Source organism: Elephantulus edwardii, unplaced genomic scaffold (genome assembly GCF_000299155.1).
Source record: "Elephantulus edwardii isolate Elephantulus edwardi_28Jun2011 unplaced genomic scaffold, EleEdw1.0 scaffold00094, whole genome shotgun sequence".
In the NCBI taxonomy this organism is placed as follows: domain Eukaryota; kingdom Metazoa; phylum Chordata; class Mammalia; order Macroscelidea; family Macroscelididae; genus Elephantulus; species Elephantulus edwardii.
This window is the reverse complement of record NW_006399844.1, coordinates 13030112-13050011: the sequence shown is the minus strand read 5'-3', so window position 1 is coordinate 13050011 and position 19900 is coordinate 13030112. Positions and strand designations below refer to the sequence as shown.

General features: G+C 40.2%; 1 protein-coding gene across 1 annotated transcript in view; it reads right to left on the bottom strand.

Moving 5' to 3' along the window:
- RAP1GAP2 (RAP1 GTPase activating protein 2) overlaps positions 1–19900 on the bottom strand; it is a 281330-nt gene that overhangs the window by 58385 nt on the left and 203045 nt on the right. The window contains exons 9-10 of the mRNA XM_006891040.1: positions 5729–5807; positions 4911–4964 (exon numbers count right to left, since the gene is read on the bottom strand). Of these exons, the coding sequence (XP_006891102.1) occupies positions 4911–4964; positions 5729–5807 (133 nt within the window). The remainder of the gene's footprint in view (positions 1–4910; positions 4965–5728; positions 5808–19900) is intronic.

Below are 19900 nucleotides of genomic sequence, written 5' to 3'. Positions count from 1 at the left end.
TTTTTCTTTTTTATAAAAATATCCCTATAATTAGTTGTATTTTACACCCACACGTTGGCAAACTCTGGGTCAGAGACTCCTAATTCATCTAGCAAGTCCACTCTGCAGCCACCCACTTGGGGCAAAAAGAAAGCCACAAACGCCCCAGCGTTCCCCACTTCCAGGCTCAGGAGGCTGTATTCACCCAGCTGACACCGAGACTCAGGAGAGACACTCGTTCTTATCCTCCAGCCATGACCATACATTTCAGTATTTTACCATTCCGGCATGCCCAAACGCTGGCAAACTCTGGGTCAGAGACTCCTAATTCATCTAGCAAGTCCTCTCTGCGACCACCCACATGGGGTAAAAAGAAAGCCACAAACGCCCCAGCATTCTCCACTTGCTAGCTTTTAATTGTTTTGGGTCAAACATTCTTCTAGGTTGTATAGCCCTGGTGTGTTCACTTGCTGTACAGAGGTAACTCGTGGTTGCAGTGAAGCTGAACACTGTGATACTGATGTGTCAAATGCGATACGGTTACCCACAGTGTACAGTGTTTGGTGGAGCTCCCCGGTTAAAACAAGCTTGGAAGCAGGAGTGGTACCCACTTCCATAATAGCTTGCCTCCGGAAACCCCATGAGCCTGGAGAAAGGATGAAAGTCACGTAGTATCGAGGACTTTCGTTCACAGGGTCGCTATGAGTCACCTATGACTGGATGGCACTTAACAACAACAACATAATTAGTTGTAACAAAAAACCTGTTTCATGAGCCCAGCTAACACACACCAATATACCAACAAGGCTAAAGCTACATCTTAATCTAGGAACCTCCCAAGGCATTCTGGTTAGTGTTGTCTTTATTATTCAATTATGATGACACTTTACCTCACATGGTTTTGTCTTAACGTGCTACCAGCTCATGTTGGGTTGGGTGGGTGGGTGGGATATTTTTTTCTGTTGCTGTCAATGTTTTCATAGTTATTAATTTGGCCAAATTTTCTGATGTTCTAGCTATAATACTGTGGTAATCAGTACTTGTGAGCCTGTATCAATAAGTTTCTTAAGAACTGTTGGGTTTTTTTGGTTGCTGTGTCTAAATAAGTTAGAATTGACTCATGGCTGACACTTCAGTGGGTTCTCAAAGACTATAAATCGGATGGGAGAAAATTGCCCATCTTTCTCCTGCAAGAAGCTGGTGAATTTGAGCTATCTGCCTTTCAACTGGTAGCACAACTTCTTTCCCATTAGGCCACCAGAGCTCCTTGAGATGAATTAGTTCATTAAAGGAGAAAAATTTTAAAGTCTTCTACTGTTACTGATAACACTGTAAGTAATAATGTAGGTCAATGTAGAAAGAGTTTACAAAACCATTTTGTTGTTAGTACTCACATTAAAAAAAATCCCTACATTTAAGCAGTTTATAACTATATCACATAGTATTCTATGATTAAAATTAATAATAAGCATTACAAAGGTTTCTGTATGGTATAATGCAGGCAGTCCATGAGAAGGGGGATGACATAATGAGTTACATACTGGGTTTCTCTAAGGAGAGTCCTCAAAGGAATAACATAGCACAATACAACATGAGGAGCCCTGGTGGCGTAGTGTGTAATGTATCAGTCTGCTAACCAAAAGTGTGGGAGTTTGAATCCAGTAGCTGTTCTGCAGGACAAACATGGGCAGTCTCCTCTTGTAAAGATTTCCAGCCCCAGAAACCCAATAGAAGGCTGCAATGAGTCAGACCTGACTTGATAGGAGAGGGTTTGGTATAACATTACATTGGTACAATCTGACACGAAAAACAGGGGGAAATGTGGCCACTGGTTCTACCTAACTTTCTATTACTCTTCAGAGATCTGTCATCCAGGGTTCAGAAATACTACACTGTAGTTTAAATCTTCTGCTCTTACTCTGTACATTCGGTTGAGCCTACATTTCTCCTCCATTATCTGGAAATGTGAGGTTGTGATGCTTCATTGAAATCAGGCACATAAAGTGCTGGGCAGAGAGCAATTGACATCAATATCATCATCTATATGTAGAGTCCACTTGTTGGGAAAGAGATTTTGGAAGTTGTCAGGAGACCCCTTGTGAAGGCTAATTTTAAGTGTCAGCTTGGCTAAGCTATTGTTACCAGTCACTCTTACCTAGTTGCTATTTGTAATTACCTGCATTGGAATCATCTTCCATAATATAATCTAATCTAACGTAAAGGAGCTCTGGTGGCTTAGTGGTAAGGAGTTACACTGCCAACCCAAAGGCACACAGTCTGAATCCACTAGCTGCTCCATCGGAGACAGATGGGCGGTCTCCTGTGTGATTGAAAACCCTCTGGAGAATCAACTATGAGTCGGTTCTGACTCTGTAGTACATAACAACAAAGCACCTAATGAAAAAATCATTCAGTGAAAAGGGGAGTCTCTTAGGATGTGGTCTGCATTCAAACTATGAAATAGTTCTTTTAGGTGCTTCTCTTTCTCTCTCAACTCTGCACTCTTCCCATGACCTGACCTACAGATCCTGGGACACCAGCCTGCAGAGGTCTCCAGTCTGTCACATGACAGACAGAATCTGGTTTTCACTGGTTCTGTTTCTCAAGAGAACCCTAAAATATCATCTGTAAAAAAAGGAGGAATCTGGTCACGTATGTGGCCACCAACTGTACATCTCTTTAAGCCTTTAAGGGACCTTGCTGGCATTATGGCTGCTTATAAAAAAGCTAGCAGTTTAAATCCACCAGCTACTCCATGGGAGAAAGATGGGCAGTCAACGCTCATAAAAACTGACCACCTTAGAAATTTGATGAAAGGTCACTAGGAGTCTGACCCAACTTGAAGGCAGTAAGTGGGTGAGTGCTGTGAGGTTTTTAGCTGCCAGAGGAAACGGACTTTTCTCAGCCTCCACAGTTAGAACATGGCCACAGACCTGGGAGGAAGCCCTCCACTTGTGCTCAGGATGAGTCAAAGAAAAGAACAGCTGTCCTGCCATGGACAGGCTCCAAACTGTGGACATCTTCCAAGAAACACTTGAAACCCTGAGAATTCTGAACACACACCACACATGCCACCCAGATCAATGTCCCAGTTGTACCAAGCAGTCCTTCAAACATAGAAAACATGAAAATATCACTGTTCCGTCATTATTATAGGGGCCAGAGGCCTTCCAAGTTATAGAGAGTGATGCAAATAAACACCATGGGGTTCTGTCAGTACATACAATTTGACAACAAAATTTGCCAAATTTGCAGTTAAGCTAAACTGTTCTTATAAGGCTGTATGTTTGATTAAACCTCACTAATTCAGTTTTAATTATAAAGGCAGAGTCGGTTTGCCTGACGGAAAATGATCAGGGGAGTGCAGCATGTTAAAGTGCCTATAGATACTAAAATGGTTAAAAAGAGGCATCTGAGAGATGGGCTTTGGCACATGCTCTGCTCAAGGGAGAGATGTTATTAACATATCAACTGCATCTGGATAAATGATGTTACTGTAGCTATAGCTGCGACTACCAATCTGCCTTAACCCGTGGTAACTTCACATGCAACAGAACAGAATGTTGCCATCTGCTTCACAGTCCTTGGCCGACTTGACTCCACTGCTGTAGCCATTTTTCTTTTGCATCTTCCAAACAAGGGCTCCATCATCCAGCACCATATTGGGCAATATTCTGTTGTGACCCATAGGATTTTCACTGGCTAATTTTCTGACCCGGACCTCCAGGCCTTCCTTCCTATTCAGTCTTTGTCTGGGAGCACCACAAAAACCTGTCCACCATGGGTGATCCTTCCGGTATTTCAAACACTGGTGGGATAGACTAGATCAGCAAGTCTTTCTAAGAGTCCTGCTCTGTGAGAGAAAGATGTATAATCTTCTGTGCAGTTTAATGCCTCTGAAATTCCACTGGAGGGTCAGCTATGAGTCGGTTCTGACTTGATGGCACAAAACAATATGTCAATTAGGAGCATGTCAGCATTTATTACTGGGAGTTTTTTATGTCCCAGCCAGAACACTGGCCTCTCTTCTCCACAACAAATGTCTCTCACAGATCCCAGCTCAGAGAACTGACTCTGAGCAGGTCTCAGTGGCCAGAGCCACGAGCCACAGCAGGAAACTTCAAAGCAAGGCTCTGAGATTTCTCTCCCAGACTCTGCCCGTTCATAAAAAGGCAATGAAAGCCCTGGGTCTTTTCTGTGGTCAGCTTAAAGCAATTTGCTAACAAAGGTGATTTAAATCCTGCCTTGCTGTTACTACTCTTGAATGGATTTGTTTTGTTATTGTTTCTCTTTTCTCCACCCACAAGTCCACACCAGAGCAGGGAGTTAAGATCTGGCCACATCCTTAGGAAAGCAGTAACAACTTAAAAACAAAAACAAAAATCTCAAACTCCTTGCCCTCCAGTTAGAACAGACTTATAGCCAAGCCTTCAGCCAACACTGTAAATCATATGCGAAGAGGCTGCCAATCCTCCTTCCATGGCGCCACTGGTGGATTCAAATGGCTAGCCAATTAATTAACCAAGGTTGGAGCCGGGGGACTTCGGAGCAGGGAATGGCTGGCTGGCCTTTTATTTCTTGATAGGTTTCTGCCTTGGCCATCTCTAATCTCCATGATGGCAGAAGACACCTGCACCAGCCCTCCAGCCACAGACAGGATCCTCTCCACCCAGCTGGCCTTCGGTAGACAGAACTGGTTCAAAGCAGAGAAACTAAGGTGCTGCTACATTTTCCCTGTTCAACAAACAAACAAGCTGATAGACAATCCAGGATGACTCCAGATGACCATTTATGAAGGAGTGGATAAGCTTATCATGGAGACCCCCACAAAGCCCATGAAGATGCAGGGAACCTCCCAGTGAGTCACAGGTGTGCAAACTCATACTAAGCTGCAAAGACCCAAGCAAAACAGAAGAACAGGAAGAGCTCACCTTGGGGTACAGGACAGGGTTAAATTTCAGCCCCAATGCATCATCACAGAAAGCCTGCATGGGAAGAGAAACACACAGCTCAGGGGTTATGTCCTGAGAGTACAACCAGGCTTCTCTCCCTATCAACAGGAAGCAGCAAGGGAGGCAAGACACACAATGGGTTGGGGCCTGGGTTCAAATCTCAACTCTGCTGGTCACTAACATGTGCCCAGGTAAACTGACTAAACTTGTTGAAGTTTCCTGAGAAAGGTAGGGATGGAGAAAGTAAAGACGAAGCTACCTCTTTCTATGCTAGTCCCAAATGGTACAAAGCTATTCACTCCACCTCTCACTTTAGGTATCTGACATCCAGAGCACCAAGCCAATCCAACCTGGACAACTTCCCTTTTCCCCAGCTTGGTCCCAGGTTCCTAGTATCCTAGACCAGTGATACGGTCTCCCCAACAACTGACTGGTCCTTATGCCTAGAAAGGTTTTATTTTGGATCAATGGCATGGCCATCTCTCAATCCAACTCAGGCTTTTCTCTACTGTGAAGGCTGCTCTGGTGATTCCCAATCTACTCCCCTATCTTTGCATTTCTCGTGTCTCCTGAGCTAGCTGAGAATGACCTGGGATGCTGGTGATGCTGGTCCCTCAGCAACATCAGCAGGAAGGATGAAATAGGGATGGTGGAGGGAGCATAAGATGTCTCCCAACAGCCCTTCTCACATCCCTAACCATGCAGACAAGGACCAGGGACAGGAGCTATCCAGGGCAATCTTATGCTCTCACCCAAAGGCCAGCCGTGGGCTGTATGTATGAGGGGCCTGTTTTTACCTTTGCAATCTGAGGGACACTGGGCAACTTGCCGAGTCCGGCCAAAGGAATCCGCTCATGCACTGTCTTCACTTTAGACCTGTACAGGGAGAGGAAAGTGAGAAAAGGTGTCCATGAGAAACTGAGTGAATGAAGAAGGGATCGGAGATCACATTAGGCCACAGTGGTCAGTGCATCTTGTTTCCTGTCTTTGTAGAACCAAATATAGTTCATTTCACTCAACTAGTCAAATAACTAGAAGGTTGTTTTGATTTAACTGAAAGTCAGGTGTAAACTGATTGGTTGGTTGGTTGTTTTTTATTTTATTAACAATCAAGTGTAGCTAATTTGTCTTCTGTACTTAGTGAACAATCAGCAGTGAGCTGGAAGCCCCTTGTTTAAATCAATCAGGACCTGATGGGCGGACCTTTGTATTTAAAACTCAGCTGGGCCCTTCTACTGTTAATTGTGTTTGGGAGAAACTGTTCTGTCTGATGAAGCATTTGTCAGTCAGTATGTTGTGATACTGAAAGTTGTACCACTGGTGTGTTAAAGGCCACTAGGTTACTCATAGTGGAGAGGGTTTGGTATGGCTCCCAGATTAAGACAGACCTGGAAGCAGGATTCTTAAATAACAGGCCTTTGAAAACCCTATGGATACTAGAGAAACGACAGGATTCAGATCTTTTGTTCATACAGTCGCTATGAGCCATACTCAACAGCACTTAACAACCACAATAACAACAAGTCAAATAAGGGAGCTCTGGTCAGTAAGAAGCTGTGCTGCAATCCTAAAAGCACATGGTTTGAATCTACCAGCTGCTCTGGGGGGAAGGATGGGCGGTCTCCTCCTCCTGTGTGATTTACTGCCCCTGAAAATCCACTGGAGGGTCATTTATGAATTGTTTCCAACTCAACAGTAACAACCGGAGGTTAGGGATGGAATCCTTCTTGCATATCCTGGGGTGGCACAACTGAAAGGGTGCTGGTAGTGTAGTGGGTTATGTGTTGGGCTGCTAAGCCATTTTGAGGGAGAAAGATGAGACTGTTACATCATGCTTAGGTGTATCCAATGGAGCGTCCGCATGATTTAGAATGAACTCTAGAATAACAGTATGTTTGTTGTTTTCAAACAACCCAAACTCACTGCAATCATGTCTCCAAGGCTGTGAATCCTAACAACACACACTCATCTTCCTCCTGCAGAGCTAATGGTAGATTCAAACCACTAGAGACACACAGTTTTGTTTTTTTTTTTTTAACTAACAGCACAACTCACTATGGACTAAGCCATCAGAGCTCTGAGTGGTACAAATGGTTATGTTCTTATTTACTACCTAAAAAATGTACAGCTCAAGGGAGCTCTGGTGGCCTAATGGCAGGAAGCTGCACTGCAATCCCAGAGGTGCACGGTACAAATCCACCAGATGTTCTGCTGGAGAAGGAGGGACAATCTCCGCCTGTACCACTAAGATCCGATTTGATGGTACACACACAAAATCAAATTTAAATTTTTTTTTTTAAAATGTACAGCTCAAACCCACCAAGAGATGCCTCAGAAGACAAGGTAGAGTCTTGAAAGCCTTATAGAGCAGTTCTACTCTATACACAAGGAGTCACAAAGGGTTATCGATGACACAGTGGCAACTAACAACAACAATAATTTAGGTACCCCAGGGGAGGGGAATACTTAAGGAATCTCCCATAAGTGTGTCTGCAACTGAAATATTCCCGAGAAATGCAAATTACTGCCTTCAACACCATCATTATTTTGGGGGGGGGGGGTTGTCGAGTTTTTGTGTTCATCCAAAGAACTGGGTACATTTTTCTGGATATATTTGGGTTCTGACATAATTGAACCTCTATGAAAAAAGAAAAGCTAATATTTGAAAATCTGGATTCACTCAAAATATAAATAGGATGAAAATGTGCTTTATAAAGGGATTCACCATAAGTCTCTAAATTTAGCCAGCTCCCCGGATTCATCTAGCACATTATGAAAGCATTGAGTTTTACCAAATGCTTTTCTGCATCTGCTGAGATAATCATGTGGTTTTTAATCTGTTTCCCTGGTGGATTATAATTCTGTTTAACCATATTTTCATTCCATGAGGAAGTGTCTACTTGATTCTGATGTATTGTTTTTAATATCTTGCTAAATTTAATGTATTAATATTTACATTTTCATATTTATGTTCAATAGCAACAATGGCCATTTTTCTTATACTGTTCTTGACAAGCTTTAATATGAAGGTATTACTCCAGTCTCATAAAATTGCAACATAACTTTCTTTCCCCCCCAGGTAAGTTCTTATCTTTTGAAATAGCTTGGATAATACAGGAATTATGTTTCTTAAATGTTTGTTAAAATTTACCTGTGAAATGCTTGCTGATTTTGATGGGGACGGACAATACTTTTGATTATCAATTTAGTGCTTTAATGGTGAATGGTTAGGTTTTCTTCTCTTTATTGAGTCGATTTTAGTCATTTTTGCTTTCCTGTACAACTATTCCCCAAACACATTGGTATAAAATTAGTTGTCCATGGTATTATCTTGAGATATTCTCTCTTTCTAAAGTTGTGTCTCTTATTATTATAATACTATATGCTCATAATTTTAGTCATATGCAAATGATTAATATTCTATATACTAAAAAAATATATGTGTGTTTGATTCAGGAGTTTCTGCGAGCTACGTCAAAATCCACCTGTCGGTTAAGGATTTGGCTATTTCTCCTATATTTCTGTTTCTCTTTTTCTTTTTTTTTTTTTTGCTTTTCTATTTTTTAATTCAAGACTGTGTTTGGAGTTTTAATGTTTGCTCTCTCTCAAGGCCCCAGTGATTCAGTGGTAGAATTCTCACCCAGAAAATCTTATTTGTACTCTTTTCTTCTTTTTAGTTTCTTCAAACAAACAGCTTTTCATTGGCTAATAATCTGTTACTTTTTTACTTTTGCTTCACTAGCACCATTCTTGACTTTTTCCATTTCCTGCCTTCTGTTTTCTTTGGTGATATCCTACAATTCTATTTCTAACTTCTAGGCTTCATGCTTACTCATTTGGTCTTCATTTTGATTAGTGCACTTAAAGTTCAGCATTTCTCCACAAGTACTACTTTAACTACATCCCACACATTTTGATAGGTAGTATTTTCATTGCTGCTTAGTGCTAAATATTTTGTCAGTTCTTCTATGATTTCCTCTGTGGTCCATGAGTTATTTAAAAGGGATTCCTTTTTATTCCCAATTTTCTAAATGTGCAAGGTTGTTTTTTTCCAATCTTTTAATTGTTGAATTCTATTTTAATTGACTTACATGTAAAGAATATGATGTTTATGATATAGTTAAAATTTGCTGATTAAACATGAACTTTTTTTCCATTTCCCATGTAGGTTTGAAAAGAATGGGTCTTTTTCAATTGTTGGAGAAATCTGTGTTCATGACATTGTTCTTATTCATTAGCTCATAATGTTTCTATCTGCTTGATCCATCTGAGAGATGTGTCAAATTTTTTTCCTTTTTGTCTATTGAGGATTTAGCTATTTCACCTATTAAGTAGTCTGGCTTTTTTTTAAAAAATCGACACTATGTCTTTTCCTTTTTTTTTTTTTTTGAGGCAGTGGTGGTTTAGTGGTAGAATTCTCACCTTCCATGTGTGAGGCCCGGCCAATGCACCTCATGGGTTTCCACTGGGCAAGCTTCATAAGACCTTCCAGACCATGATAAACTAGGAAGACCAGTCTGGATATATTTCCAAAACATCACCGAATGGAAACTCTGTAGATAGCAACAATCCAATCGACAACTGAGAAGTTTTCCTTTACATTATCCTTCTATTTCTGTCGTAGTTCCATCTTCTTTTAAACACACACGCACTATTACTTCGTTCTTCTCATCTATTTGATAAATCTTGATAGTTGTTGAGGGGCTTCCAGCCTTTTGTTCATAGGGTCACTATGAATCGTGCTCAACTCGAAGGCAATCAGCAACAACAGCATAATTAGATATACCAATGCAGTTTACTTATTTATTGGTACTTTTTAATTGCATCTTTTCTCTAAATTCATTTATTTTCTGGATGAAGTTCATCCTTAACTCTTTCAGAAATGGTCTGTGAGTGGCATATTATTTTCATTTCTTTACATCAGAAATCAGTTTTCTTTTGTCTTTACTGATAGTTTTTCTGAATATACAATTTCATTTTAAAATTTTACCCCCCTCTTTTTTTCTACAACTTTAAAAGTAGTATCACACTGTCTTCCAAATAGAATAGAGGAGAAATGTATTTTCAGTCTAATTGCTACTACTTTATAGATTATTGCTCTTGTTAGCCACTCTCAAGTCAGCTCTGATTCACACTGTTGTTGTTGTGAGGTGCTGTCAAGTCAACTACGACTCACAGAGACAATATGATTTGGAACTTTGTCCCTAATCCTGAACCATTCTCACCAAATCCAACATCCTTGAGTCCACTGTTACAGTCACTGTGTCAATCATCTGGCTTAAGGTCTACCCCTTCTCTGACCTTCCACCTTTCCCAGCACTGTGTCCTTCTCCTGAGAATGGTCCCTCCTGACAATAAGTCTAAAGTATGTGATACAAACGTTCACCATCCTTGCCTCTAAGAAGAACCTTGGCTGCACTTTCTGCAAGAGAGATTTGTTTGTTCTGTTGGTAGTTCATGGGATAATCAGCAGTCTTTGCCAACACCACAATTCAAAGGCTCCATGAACAATAGAATTAGTCTATTTTTCCCTCCAAAGAATTTTCATTGGCTGATTTTTCAAGAGTAGACTATCAGGAATTTCTTCACAGCCGATGTTAGTCTCGAGCTCCACTGGAACAAAGCTGACGTCATAGCTGTAAGAATCAAACTTCAGCTTATGCTAAAGTGCAGCTACCTCTGCCCCTCCTCCTTCAGACCAAGTGCATTGTTCCCCCTCCTTCCCCCTCCTTCTGCCTGCGTGGCTACCTTATCTCATATAGAGGCAAAATGTTCTTCTTTGTAAAGGCATAAAAAACTTCCCCACATTCCTGTACCTAAAGATAACTACTCACCAATCAGACCCCAACAAGTCTCCAGGCTACCCCCCTGCGCAATGGTCAACAAATCGAATGCAAGCCATTATACCAGCTGCTCTAAATAGCCAACCATAGCTCAATTAGTTAGACAAAGAATTTAAAAAGGTATAAAAGAAAAGGCTGGCTTTGTCTCGGGGCTCTCTCTCACATGGATGCTGCTGTTTCAGTCCATGAGGGCCCCAGTTCGAACGTGGAATAAACTTTGTTAATTTGGCTAATTGGCCAGGTGATCTTTTTGGGGACTCGCTCTGTTACAATAGCAACAAGCAAGCTTCCACTGACAGATGGGTAGGGACTGCACATGAGCTGGGCTGGGAATCAAATCAAGGTCTCCTGAAGGGAAAGCAACATTCTACCACTGCACCACCAATGTTTTCATTTCATAGATACACTCTCTTTATCGTCAGGTATCTTTTTGTATCTGTTAGCTTTTATCTTTATTTGGCGGGGGGGGGGGGATGCTTCACTTCAAAGCGGATAGAGCATTGTTTCTGTTTTAAAATTATGCTCCACATCATGACGTGTGCTTTCTTTAGTTCTAAAATATTCTCAGCTATCACCTCTTTGGATATTTCTTCCCCACAAGTCTCTGTATCCTTTCCTCCCAGAACCCCTCTAAGATAAACACCAGGGTCTAACATATTCTATGAACAGACTAGCTTTTATCCCATGTGTTTTGTTTTTAATTACCACAACTTTTTTATTTTCAATAACTGTAATTTATTTTCTTTTAAGAACTGTGTGTTCTTTTTCTTGTAGTTTTGATAACAGGTTACATAGCAAACTAGTTGCCCATACATTCACTTATATATCTTTTGTTATGTGACATTAGTTTCAATCCCCTCAGCATAACAGTGCTCTTCCTACCTGTGTATTCTTGATTCATTCATCTATGTCATAACTTATTCTCTTTTTTATAGATCAGTCTTGATCTTTTTAGGATCTTAGCATTTTTATTTTAACTCCTTTTTTGAAAGTGTACCCTTATTTACATTTCATCAGCAGTAAATCTGTCTCCGATTGGTTGGCATTTTGGGCTGTCATTCTTAGTGCCAGTTTTCCCCAGGTGTTTTGAAGTTTTCCACCCACTTTCTTTCAGTGCCAGTCACTGTGGTTCAGGTCTCACTGCGGCTATTGCATTGCACAGCGTGGGGGTGGGGGGACTGCACACTTTCACATTATTCAATCTGGTGGTCTGGCTCCTAACTGCAACCTCCTAACTTTTTTTTCCTTTTATCTTGCCTTTCTCCAAGCTATTTTTTAGCTTGAGTCAGAGTGATCTTTCTATAATGCAAATGTGGTCATAATATCTATCCTTCCACAGTTCTCCCTTTTAAGAATAAAATCCAAGCTTCTAAAGCATCTATACATATGTATATAGCCTTTTCTTTCCTCTCCAGCATTATGACTCAACCTAACATCCACAATAGGTAGAAAACGAGTAAGTGTAAGAACAGGAATAAGAATAGGAAATTCGTATTAACTGCTTTCTATCTTCAAGTAACAAAAAAGTTTATTACCTATAGTAGCCCTTCCTATAGAAAACCACCACCACCACCACCACTAACACCTCAAATTAGGCTTTGGTTTTGTATGGAATAATAATTTCCTAATGTTAACCATTTTTGAAACTTAAAATAACATTTTCTTTGTTGTTGCTGTTGTTGTTAGGTGCCGTCGAGTTGACTACAATTCATAAAGACCCTGTAAACAACAAATGTGAATCTCGCTCTATCCTACACCATCCTGATGATCCCTGTCATGGCCAAACCCATCATAATAGTCCAGCATCAGTCCATCTCGTTGAGGGTCGTCTTCTCTTTCACAGACTATCTTTCTCAACACGGTGTCTCTCTCTAGTTTCTCCTAAAAATATGCCTAAGTGCAGTGAGACAAAGTTTCACCATCCTTGCTCCTAAGGAGCGTTCTAGTCACACGTCCTTCAAGCTAGACTTGTTTGTTCTTTTGGCAGTCCATGTTATATTCAATACTCTTCTCCAACAGCACAATTAAAAGACATCAATTCTTCTGTCTTCAATATTCAATGCAGGAAGCAACTGAAAATGCCAAGGCTTGGATTAGGTGCACCTTAATCCTTTAACTGACATCCTTGCTCTTTAGAACTCTAGAGAGATCCTTGACAGCAGGTTTCTCCAGTGCATCACATCTTGCTGCTAGCAAGGGTGTTGACTGTGGATCCACATAGAATTAAATCACTGACAATTTCAATCTTTTCTCCAACTAGCATGATATTGCCTATTGGTTCAATAGGGAAGAGTTCTGTAGTCTTGATGTTTAGATAGAATCCATATTGAAGACTGTAATCTTTGATCCTCTGCAGGAAGTGCTTCAAGTCTTCACTTTCAGCAAGAATAATGTGTTCTCTGCATAATACAGGTTGTTGATAAGTCTTCCTCCAATCCTGATGTTACTTTCTTCTTCATATATGCAGCTTCTCCAATCATTTGCTCCACATGTAGATTAAATAGGTATGGAGAAAAGATACAACCCTGACAAACACTTATCCTAATTTTAAATCATGCGGTGCTCCCTTATTCTGTTTAGACAACTTCCTCCTGGTCGGTGTACGAACTCTTTTGTAGCTACAGTGAATTATCCTGTTAAGAAATGGCTTAGATTTGAGTTGCTGGGATTGGTATTTTGTTTAAAATTCTTAAGGCATACTGGTATTCTTTTTTTTTATCTTCTGTTTTGTTTTTGCTTACATTATATTTGTCTGATTTTTTTTCATGAGGCTCTTTTAAACATTGCTACATTAATTGGAGGGCTTTCTACAAGTCTTTTCTTTTTAATATTATTTTGATGTTATTGAGAATACAAACAGGAAAATGTACACCAATTCATGTTCCTATATGTACCCTTTAGTTACACTGATTACTGATTACATTCCTCAAGTTGTACAGCCACCTCCATTCTCCTTTTCTGAGTTGTTCTCCTATTGACATAAATTAGCTGGTTTCTATCTAATCTTTCAGGTTGCTTCCCAGCACACCACCTTAATCGGATGGCCTCAGAACCAATCAGAAGTAGGGTAAAATAAACCTAAATGATTCCCAGAGAGGTTTGTGCTATTGGCTTCAGGGACCAGAACCACAGGATGTAAAGGGAAACAGACCCTACGCACAGGCTTTCTAGAGAAATTCACAAAAGCCTTGCTGCCAACATTGTCTGGATGAGAGAGGTGCTAACCCACTCCAAACAGACCCCAAAGAGGTCTGCCATATTGTTGTCAGAGCGATCACAGTAATAGGTTGGCTTGGGTGTAGCTTGCTCACTGAAGAGAGCTCACAGCTGCCTCAGTCAGCAGGACTTGGCAGCTGACCAGAAGGTGGTACAAAGATCTCAACTGATTCTCCAAAATGCTCGCCCTACTGGTTTCAGAGGCCTGCATTTGAAGTACACAGAAGTCAGGTAGAGTGCTGACTGTGAGAACAGACGTCATGACACTCATTTCCAAGTTGGCTTGTCTCAAACAATGTCTTGTGTAGCAGGAGAAATACTGATATATTCCAAATAAGACTCCCAGTCAGGTCTGCCTTGTTGAGTTTAAAGCGGAAGCTTGAGTGAGACCTTGTTTCCTTAGATAGGCAAGGGTGTGACACTAATGAAAGCAGGCTCCTTTCTAGGACTACTTCCCAGATCACAGGATGTGATGGCAATATGGCTGAAGGGAGGGGAAGGGAACGGGAGTCGTAAGGGTGGGGATGATGTATGTGCCATCAAATTGACTGACTCCATGATCCTATGGACAACAGGTCAGAACTTTGACCTATCCTGCGTCCTCACAATCCCCAGCATGGTCAAGCCCACTGTTACAGTCATTGTGTCTGTCAATCCATCTTGTTGAGGGTCCTCCTTTGTTCTGCTAACCCTCTACCATGATCCTTTTAATAATTCTGCCTACCCTGCCCCTTAAGCTTTTACACATTATGTGTCTTGCCAAAAGATCCTTGGCAGCAGATTCCCTAAAGTAGTGCATCTTTAGATTTCTTGACCACTTGCTACCATGGCTTTTCATTGTGGATCCAAGTAAAATGAAACCATTGACAATTTCAATCTTTTCTCCAACTAGCACGATGCTGCATATCAGTCCAGTGGTGGAGATTCTGGTCTTCTTGATGTTGAGATGTAATCCATATTGAAAGCTGTAGTCTTTGATCTTCTGCAGCAAGTTCTTCAAAGCTTCTTCACTGTCTGCAAGCAAGACTGTTACCATCTGCATAATGCAGGTTGTTGATGAGTCCTCCTCCAATCCTGATGCCACATTCTTCTCCCTATCATCCAGCTTTCTGAATGATTTGCTCAGCACACAGATTAAATAGGTATGGATAAGAATACAACGTGGTATACATACACCTTCCCTGATTTTAAACCACACAATGTTTCCCTATTCTGTTCAGACAAGTGCTTCTTTGTCCATAAATAGGCTTTAAAAGACAGTTTTCCCTGTACACTATAATAGACAAAGTGCTAGTCTACAGGCCTTTTATTTTAAGAACCACCTTCCCTCTGTAACTTGATTTGTGCCACTACTAGAACCTCTACTCAGAATATTATTGCTTGTTAATTTTTGACTCATGTACTTTTAACTTGTTAGTTAAATTTGTGACTTCTAGGTTGCAACACCTCCTCGATACATCTTCAAGGATATGAACATGTACGGCTAAGCACAATTAATAACAGTGCATCTAAATTCCAAAATCAATCTCCATAATAGTCTATGTGTTTCCTACTGCCAAAGGGGCCCTTTAGAGTAGTGAGAGAAGATCTTCACCCTGAAACCCACAGCGTCCCTTTTCAGCAGGAAGTAGCTAAGAGAATACGCTATCCCCTTTTCCTTATGAATCAGGGTGAAGTCTCTCTCAGGGAGGAGTGATAGGGAATGGCAAAGGGCACACTGACAAAGGAGATTAATCAGAACTGGCTTTGACAAGCACTGCGTCAATTGGATAATTAAAACAGACATTCGGGGGGGGGGGAGAAGAACGAACTGGGGAGGAGGGTAGAGAAAATAGTGTAACAATGATGAATGAGAACCCAAAATCTCTGTAAATGTTCATTAAAACTGATAAAATTTAATAATAATAATAATAAGACAGTTTTCCTTCTTGACTCACTGATTCGTGCTTGCCTGCTCTTTCTCCACTACTTTCCTGTGCTCTTTCAAAGCTGAGTCCTTTAAAGCTGAGTCTTTCAAAGTCAAGCATCATTTACTTGTTTTGTTTCTTGTAGTATTTTGTGGGGGAAAGTCAAAATGACGATCTGTGCATGCCGCTATCTTTCCAGAACTCTATATTTTTATCTTAATTTGAACAGTTTAAATAGTATGAAACCTGTTCCTTGGAAATTTGGTGTATCTGCCTGAAAGCATTCTAGATCTAGAAACTTCTGGAGAGATATTGTCTCTCTGACTCTGAGAATGTTTTCTGTTTATTCCATTATTGTTGATCCACCTTCAATGGAAAGTCACTGAGTCAGACCTTAACTTGATAGAAACTTTGGTTTATGGAGTTTGACATATGAACCGGATACTACTATCTAACAATCACAAATAATATTCTTTCTTAGAGATCATTAAGGCTTTGGACACAATCAATAAGGTTTTATATGTAATATTGGTTTTTGTTGCTGTGTGCCATCAGTTCCTCCTGAGTGATTAACTGCTTCAGAAAACCCTATGGAGTGTCAGCTATAAGTCAGTTCTGACTCAAAGATATACAACAATACTCGCACAAGAGGAGACTGCCTCTCCTCCTGCGGAGCAGCTGGTGGATTCGAACTGCATGCCTTCAGGATTGCAGTGCAGATTCTTACCACTAGAGCACATGAGTTCTAGTATGTAATGCTAGAAAGGTAATTTTTTTTTCAGGGTCAACTGATTGGAAACTGTATGGCGTAGTCCATAGGGAGGTGTACTGTTAACCCAAAGCCATGTCTCTTTGGCAGTTCGAATTCACTAGCTGCAACTCAGAAGAAAGATGGGCAATCTTTTCCCATGCAATTTAGTCTTGGAAACTCAATGGAGGGTCAGTTATGAGTTAGTTCCAAATCAATGGCAATAAGGTGAGGTGTGAGATAGATAAATTTGATTTTGTTGTTGTTGTTGTGATAAACAGATGTACTGTTGTTGCTACATGCCATTGAGTTGCTTGCAACTCATAGCGACCCTATGTACAAGAGCCCTAAATGCCATTCTATAATAGATGTACTAATATATTTTAAAGTTTGATTTGCAACTTGATGGCACATAACAACAACAACAACAACATATAAATATACCAATATTTCCAATTTATTTGAAGATACAACATATATATACACATAAATATACATACATATATATAAACACACATACACATACACACACATATACATATACACACACATAATATTTGTTGTTGTGTTGCTGTGTACCATCGAGTCAGAACCAACCCATAGCTGACCCTCCCAGTGTGTTTTCAGAGGCAGTTAATTGCACAGGAGGAGACTGCTCATCCTTCAAGAAAGTTTGAGATTGCTTATATCTAAGAGGTTTTTAAAACTATTCTTTTGTTATTAAATTATGCTTTTATTATCTAGTCAAAAGTTAATATATCCAACATCTTACCTCTTTTCTTGAAAAAAATATGGCTTTAACTTCGTGGCTCAAAAATTGGTTCCTAAATCAATCTACTATCAAGAATTTCTGTTTCAAAAAATAGAAACTTAAGTGACTATCAAATTATGAAAGGATCAAAATTGTGAGCCACTGACAAAAAGTAAAACCAGGCAGTCCTTAAACATATGAAGAAATCACCAACATCATTTATAATGACTGTAAATATAAATGACACTAAAACACCATTTCCCCCATCAAATTGGAAAAAAACTCAAGTGTTTAACAATTGAGTCTACTTGCAGAGCCTTTGAAAAACAAAAAACAAAACACCAAAACCAATACAACCCTAGCATTCTTTACAGTGCTGGCACAGTTTCCCATTTACACAGTCCTACAGAGGGCACTTCAGAGAACTCACTTAGTGGGCTCATCCACAAGGAACTGCACTGCCAACTCAAAAGTGAGGCTGCTCGGAAGAAGACGCACAATCTCCTCCTGTCCAATTTGTTGTTGTGTATTGTGGAGGTGGAACTTACTAATCACTGACCCTCCAGTGGGTTTTCAGAGGCAATAAATTGAACAACAGAAGATTGCTCGCCTTTCCTCCATGGAGCAGCTGATGGATTTGAACTATATGCCTTTGGGTTGGTAGCACAGGTCCTTACCACTAGGCCACTAGGGCAGGGTCCACTGGGAGTTGACTGGTCTCAACAGCAATAAGTTTTTCTGACTCAGAAGAATTTCTCTTACTCTGTACAAAGAGGCAACTGTACAAGGCAATTCACTGCAGCACCAACTGTGGTACTAAACGATTATCAATGGCTCAATGGTCATCAATAGGGGATCAATCAAACTATTTCATATCCATACAGTGGCATACATGTAGAGAAAGGATAAAGAACTGAGAAGCTCTCTTGATTAAAAGAAGCAAACTATAAAACACTGTTCAGGGAGCTCTGGCGACTTAGTGGCAAGAAGCTGCACTGCAATTCCAGAGGTACAGTTTGAATTCACCAGGTGCTCTGCTGGAGAAGAAGGGGCAATCTCCTCCTGGACCAGTCAGTTTCAATTTGATAGTATACACACAAAATAACAAAATAAAATAAAAAAAAACACACAACACCCCAACACTATGTTCTATAGAATGAACTTTTGTGTTAGAAAGGGAAGGAAAGAAAAGAAAAACATATATTGTCATTTAAACATTATATATTTATATGTAAAGTCTGCTGTCAGAGACCTTTTCAAAATGACAAAGAGCAAGGATGTCAGTCTGGAGACTAAGGTGCACCTTATCAAGGTCATGGTTTTTACAATTACTTGCTATGCATCAGAGAGCCAGACAATGACTAGGAATGATCGAAGAATTGCTGCATTTGAACTGTGGTGCTGGAGGAGAGTACCAAACATATCATGGACCTCCAAGAAAATTAATAGGTCTGTCTTGGAGAGGGTTAAAACAACTTTCTCCTTGGAGGCAAGGATTTTGAAGCTCCATCTCACACACGTTGGGCACGTGGCCAGGAGGGACTAGTCCTTGGAGAAGGATATCATGCTTGGAGGAATGAAGGGACAGTGCAGGAGAGGAAGATCCCAGATGAGATGGATTGACACTGAGATAATGGGAGTGTATCTGAGTCAGTGAGACAGGCTCAGGATAGGGCAGGGTTCAGAGCTATTGTACATAGGATCGCTGTGAGTCATAGGCACATAATAACAACAAAAAATATACCTTTATGCATGTACTTTTCAAATAGTTAAGGCATAGAAATTTAAAGTTTGTGGGTTTTTTGTTTGCTGCTTTGTTTTGCTTCATTTTAAATTTTCAAGATGATTCTGATGTAACAAGATCACAAAAAACCCCACTAAGTTAGTATACAAGTGTTTTACAGAAATATTCAACATACACTTGAAGCAGAAAGTCCTCTTTAAAGGATCAAAGTTTGATGATCAGATATAGCTAGATATAAATACATATCATTGACATAAACATTATTTAATATGATTATCCAAATCTTTTCTAAGTTGATCTGTCAAGTGACGAAGAATTTATTTAACTCCATAACCACAATTGTGTTCTGTGATTTATCCCCTACATATGTATGACCATACACATGTGTATATCTGTCTGTTACATCATAAAATAAACTACTGACAATATAAAGGCTTATAAAATACTTTCGTGGGGATTTTCTCTTTTATGAATATTCAACAACCCTCTATGCCACATTGATTGTTGTTTTGTGTTAAATTCTACTTCTCTGTATCAGCTGTGAAAACTAGGCCAGGAGCTGACTGTGGAACAGACCACCAACTGCTCATATGCAAGTTCAAGCTGAAGCTGAGGAAAATTAAACTGAATCCACAGGAGCCAAAATATGACTTTAATTTTATACCACCTGAATTTCAGAATCATCTCAGGAACAGGTTTGAGGCCTTGAACACTAATGAGCGAAGACCAGATGAGTTGTGGGAGGATGTTAAATGTATCA